Consider the following 6,213-nt stretch of genomic DNA (forward strand, 5'->3'; position numbering starts at 1 on the left):
ATTGGTAGTTGATATGTTAAACGTGACGGGCAATACTTTCATCCTAGACAATTTAAAAGAAAAACTAAAGTTTAAATTAAAATTGAAATCACTATAAACCATAATACGACCGGATCAAACAGAAAAGCTTATGTTTACTCAAAACCCCAAAACATTTTAGTAACCGACTCATCCAAGCAAAATAAATTGTGATCCTTTTCTGTAGTTAAAAGGAAAGCAAAAATTTTGACGATGTAAAAAATTTTTGTTGAGTACACTCATAGAGGGTTCCATTAAATTCAAATTGTTTACAACTAATCACCTTGATACAACATCCTAAGGATTGGATGTTTATTTATCCCAGTCTCCTTCCCCTTCGCCTAAACAATGTTTGCATTTCAAACATTTGGTGTTGTTTTAGCTAGTCAATGGCTCCCATATTGGATTGTTGTAGGTCCCTGGAATAGATCGATACAAGATTGATACTTACTATCCGAGGTGTGGAATCCCTCTTATTAATACTAATGAGAAGTAAATGAATAGAAACAAGAACAGTTCACTTTAAACGATTCTTCCATTGATTATAAACAAATTACAATCAACACTAGAACTGGAACTCACGAACACACAGTTCATCTATCCCTCTGGACGGCTGAATAGGGTTGGAAGTGTATGTAATGTCTAACTCTAAACCTAAACCGAACATGTCTTTATATACTAGACAAGTTCGCATGGCCCATTAGAGACGAACTTAACAACTTCGCGTGTTAAGTCCGTTGCCATTCCAAGCCCGTTTACATAACATTCAAACACAAACGTATTACGGACTCAATTACAAACATGTCCTATCTATTAAGATGCTGTCACACAAAAAATGCACCAACAACCGCTAGAAAGTGTAGTGTATTTACCAAAGGGAAACGACATGTCTGACTATTGTTGCATTGGATCTCTAGTGGATGGGAGTTTCCACGAACCCAATTCAAGTTAGGAATGATTGTTGCATGCCGGTATCACACTATGAATGCCATTACCAAAATAAAAATAGCATGTAATGTTTTTGTGGTGGAAGCTTGTGGGACTACTATTAGTCAAATGTCTGAAGAATGTATCTAATCTAAAAGTGTGATTTAACGTGTGGGTTCATGATCAATCATGTCCTTTTAGGAATGCTTCAAGGATTAATTATAGGTGTATATCGAAAGTGCTTTCACTTTTGGTAACAATGGGATGTTAAGTTCACTTCCTTAAGGAGTCTATAAACTATAATGTAACAATAATGGTGATATAAGCGAGACAAAATAATGGATTCTCGAAGCTTGTTGCACGAGATTCGATTGGACAATTCATAAAAGGGGATACAAGTAGCATATCTAATAATTTTTTTAAACGGCAATTTATTAATTTATTTCATAACTTTAGTTTGCCTAATCACGTGCTATTAGTGTCGCGTTATCCACCTGCTAGGGGACCACAATTTTTTTTATAGTATCTTTCAAAACAGTGAAGACCATAATTGTTGCAACTCAATAGAGTATATATTCTTTGTCACACATTCATGTTGACCACCCCCACCCATCCCTTCAAGTACCCACACCTTTTGAAAGGCAAATTTATTTATTTAACATCATAAATCTATAATTTTATTTTTTTAACGAAATAAAAGCATATTTATAATGAAAATAAGAGCCACTAAGATGAAAATATAAACATATAATGATATATAGACACAAATAAACAAAAAATATAATTGTCATTTAAGATCTTGAATTACCGAGTGTTTTAACAATTAGCACACACTCTAATTGTTTTTTTAAACCAATACTACCATCTATAACAAGTGACAACACTTGAATGCTCGATCTCATGAGAATGGAACACAAAAAGTTGTGCTATTTAGTAGTTAATAACTAACTGAACGTGTACGGACAATACACCTCATGCCCAAGATTTTCTGACCGTTATCCCGATTGATGGCTTGGGCCAAAGCATGTCTGCGGTCGAGTATAGGGCCATTCTTAAGTACCGTTTGATGGTCCCAATGTACTCAGAAGACGAAACATGTCCGATCTGCCGTAACGCTTGCCTGGATAAATTCGGAGAGCATGCGGTTCATTGCAAGGAAATGCCTGGGTTCAAATACCGACATGATTGGGTGCGGGACGTTCTTTGGGACATCTTAAGGTGAGCTGGGATATCAGCTAAAAAGGAAGCCCCCGTAAACTTCCTTACAGACCCCTCGGAAGGGAGATCCACTCTACGACCGGCAGATTTGCTCGTCTTTGGTTGGGCTGGGGGAAAACACGTTTGTGTTGACCTCACAGGGGTATCTCCCTTAGCTGGTTTGAGGGATAATGGGTTTGTAGCTGGGCAAGCAATGAAAAGGGCTGAAACGAAGAAGGTGGAGAAACATGCTAAAGCCTGCGAAGAGAACCAACATGTTTTTGTCCCTCTGGCTTTTGATACATTTGGCTCTTTGGCACCGAAAGCTATCCATTTCCTAACCAGGGTCCAACAGGTTATGTATAGCAATGTGTCGACTCCAAAGGGGCAGGGGTATGTCTTTAGCAGGTTAGGGTTTGCAATTCAGAAAGGAGTGGCGGCGCAGCTTGTTGCCCGCATACCTGCTATATTGATATAATATCTATGTTTCTATATATTGTAGTTGGTTTACAAAAAAAAAAAAAAATGTCTCATCATCTTTTGGCAAAAAAAAATGAAATTGAAACTATAAAGCTACCAAAAAAAACGTAACACATTTTGGTGACCAAACTCAATCCAACCAAAACATTGTCGGGTCCAGTTGTCCACCTTCTGTCTGGTGTTCCATCATAAACGGTCTTAAATAATCACACGAGATTTTTGGTTATCACCTTTACCATAATATTGGTTGTTGTATGGTAGGATCAAACTATACGAGGGTTTTTAGCCATAAAAATATAGCAAAATCAGCATTTTCATTAACGTAACAAGCAGCTATACACCAAACATGTATATAAGAAAAGGTAAATTTTCTTTATTTTCTCAAGTTTATTATATAAAAAGGCATTTATCGAATCACGTGCTATAGTATATTGCCTGCCTCTTTATCCATAAACTTCTATAGCATCGTTTAATATTCCAAAGACCATACATGTCGACAAAAGATATTCTTTCGTTTTAAAATTTTGTTATCCTAAATCCATAAAACTTATTATCTACATATTATATTTATAAAAATAAACACCACTTAAATAAAAAAAACTGATCACAAATAACAAAAAGATAAGATCGTCATTACTCAATAAGATCTCAAAACACCAGTTAACCAGCCACCACTAACAATCCATTCCATTCCTACATTACCAGTCTTAAAAACATGCATTCAAAATTAAAAAAAAAAAAGTTAAAAAAACCACCAAATTAAAACCGCTCCAGATCCAACAGCCCCTAAGCTTCCACGTCATCACTCTTCTTAACCGCCGGAGTGCAAATAGCCCACACCACGCCATACGGATCCTTCACCTTCCCCACGCGCCCACCGCAACACGCGCCACCTTCACCCTCGCCAATCTCGCCGTCAGCCACCGCACCAGCCTTCACCGCCTTCTCCACCGCAGCCTCAATGTCATCCGTCTCCAAACAAAACACCACTCCAGTACTCACTGTCTTCACACTACACATAATTTTAGCGCCAAAATCAGAAGATCTGTTGTATCTATATAATAATATATTAATATAGTTGAAAATAATGAGACTTACGAAGCGGTTGAATCATCTGAGAGGTCGGAAACGATGAAAGTAGTGTTTCCGAGCTTGATCTCAGCCGAGAGAAGAAGCGGAAGCTCCTGATCGGCTTTGCGCTTGGGATGACTGACGCGGCTCATCTCCTCGGCTCCAAACGCCGACTTGTAAAACGCAACGGCGTCGTTCGCCTTGGACGACTCCACGAACAGCTGTGGTTTCATGGCCGTGAAGGTGACGGTGGTGTTGCTCTTCTCCACGGCGGCTGATTCGTTGGTGCATTCAGTGGTTGCCATTGTTGATGAAATGAAACCCTAGGAGAGAGAATAATAATAATAATAAGTTTGTGCTGGTGAGAGATTATGTGGGAATGGGAAGTTAGGTGGGCCTTTTATAGAAGCGAGGAATCGGAACCGTTTTGTATTTTGTATTTTGATTTTGAACTGGACTTTGGTATTAGCCCTTTTTTTCGGGTCTAATTACAAGCCTACCATACACGCGTCAGATTGGTATTTCATATGCAACCCACCAAATGGGGAATATATTATTTTTTTAGACTGTTTTGGTGTTACCGTGTACTAGTCTTATTTTAATTTTTAAACATTTTCATATCTGGGGTTGTCTAGAAAATTATGTAACTTTTGTTACATATTTTTTTAACTAATGAAGGCATCATGCAATGGTGCCCCCTCTTTTAATTTCATTTGTTTTCATATATAATGGTATCACCCTCTAAATTTAGGGGTGTTTTATACAAAACGTTGGAAGAGATTTTGAAGTCCAAAGCACCCCATAGCGCTCTCGGGAGTGGTTTTCCTGACGTCATGAGGGCTTTTTGCACCTCTATGACGCCCCACTACGGGTGGCCTTATTGAGGTTGATTATATATGTGAAAACGGTTTCTAGAAAAAAACTGTGTTCTCAAGAGTTAGGAACTACTTGTTAATTTGTCTACCTCTCGTTTCTATCGTATTCTATCTTGATGTCTAGAAACGTTGCAAAGGTGTTCCCGCTCACTGCACTTCGTCCTACTCCTTGTCGACCTTCTTTGAGGCATCTTTACATCCCACACCTCTTGCTACATCATCTCCACCTCATGTAGGTGGATCTATATGTTTCGAGCGGGGCATGGTTTCATTAAGATTCATCTGGGTAATAAAAAAGTTGATTTCTTTAAAGTAGGTCCCTTGGAAAATACTTGGTCGACCTTTGTGACATCAATAGCCAAGAGAGAAATAAAGAAAAGTTGTTTATTTGCATGGGGAAACATGACATTAAATTTTAGTTAAACTAGGTAATACCCGCCGCGTTGCGCGGCGCAACAACACAAATTTGGTCGGGGCTAGTTAAGTTCGTTACAACACCGACACTAAATCAATCGGATAAATCTGTAAACTTCCAAAAAGGTAACGGCAATGTACAATTTATGATCAAAATGACATGAATTTGATCAATATCGGTTAGGTTCATTACAATACCGACACTAAACCTAAAAGTAAGTTAGTAAATCCCCATAATAGTGGTTGCACTCGTGTTGCTAATAATACACAAAAATAACATTTTTAAAATGTATTCGATAGATAAAACCATGCTGTTGGTAAAACTCAGATATTGCGACAACGAGTCAATGTGAATTCAAGAAATAAACCCATATAACAAATTCGTCAAATTAAAATATTTAAATCAAAAAACACATAAAATAATAGAAAAATATAACACATAATAAAAGAAGCTAAAGAAATCCATGCCTCGAACTTTGGTTAACTTTGCAAAATTGGCTCAGGTATAAACAAACAATATAAATACCAACACACCACACAAACACAATTGATTAAAAATCACATATAAAACCATAAAGAACATTAAAAGAGCAATCTATTTTATGTGGCAACGACGTATGGATTTTTATCTACAGTATTAAAAAGTTATTTGTTGTTATTAATATGACTAGCTTTAGAAACTCGTGTGTTACACGTGATAAACTAATGTATGAATTACAATGAATAATTTAAAACAAAAAAAAATATAATTAAGTCTTTTTATATTATGTAAAAAAAATGTATTACAAATAGTCGTTTTATGTCATCAAATATATTTGAATTTTAAATTGAGAATGAGTTGTTCTACCATCGGTATATAATAATGAAGCTAAAATATTTCACAAAAATGCTATACATTCCATACCCGGTCATAGACAAAAAAGACATCAGATTTTTCTTTTTGAGCAGTTTTCATGTTGTCCTTATAAACACATTGTTATTCAACTATTACAACAGTCTTATCTATCTATACTAATAAAATAAAATAATTATAGATACATGACATTCTGAGGTTAATTTTCACTATCAAATTCTCTTCAAAATCATTTATTCTTCTGTTGATGAAATATATTCTAACAATGTACATTAGTATAATATGTAAATATTTATTTGTATAAATGTGTATAGATATAATACAAATAGAGTTTAAAGAAAAGTGAATAATTTAATTAGATATAATATAAATGTAGTG

The 6,213-nt window shown here is 35.9% G+C and overlaps 1 protein-coding gene across 1 annotated transcript; it reads right to left on the bottom strand.

Annotated features, from left to right (window-relative positions):
* Window positions 1-3,233: 3,233 nt before the first annotated feature.
* On the bottom strand, window positions 3,234-4,002 carry LOC143624139 (uncharacterized protein At5g48480-like). Its single transcript, XM_077094866.1, has 2 exons — window positions 3,721-4,002; window positions 3,234-3,634 (listed from the first exon to the last, which is right to left on the bottom strand). Exons 1-2 carry the CDS (start codon window positions 3,996-3,998, stop codon window positions 3,409-3,411), a joined length of 504 nt encoding a protein of 167 aa, XP_076950981.1. The 5' UTR covers window positions 3,999-4,002; the 3' UTR covers window positions 3,234-3,408.
* Window positions 4,003-6,213: the final 2,211 nt, after the last annotated feature.

This window comes from Bidens hawaiensis, unplaced genomic scaffold (assembly GCF_021521415.1).
Source record: "Bidens hawaiensis isolate Kalapana, Puna unplaced genomic scaffold, B.hawaiensis_p1.1 tig00003698_1, whole genome shotgun sequence".
Taxonomy (NCBI): Eukaryota; Viridiplantae; Streptophyta; class Magnoliopsida; order Asterales; family Asteraceae; genus Bidens; species Bidens hawaiensis.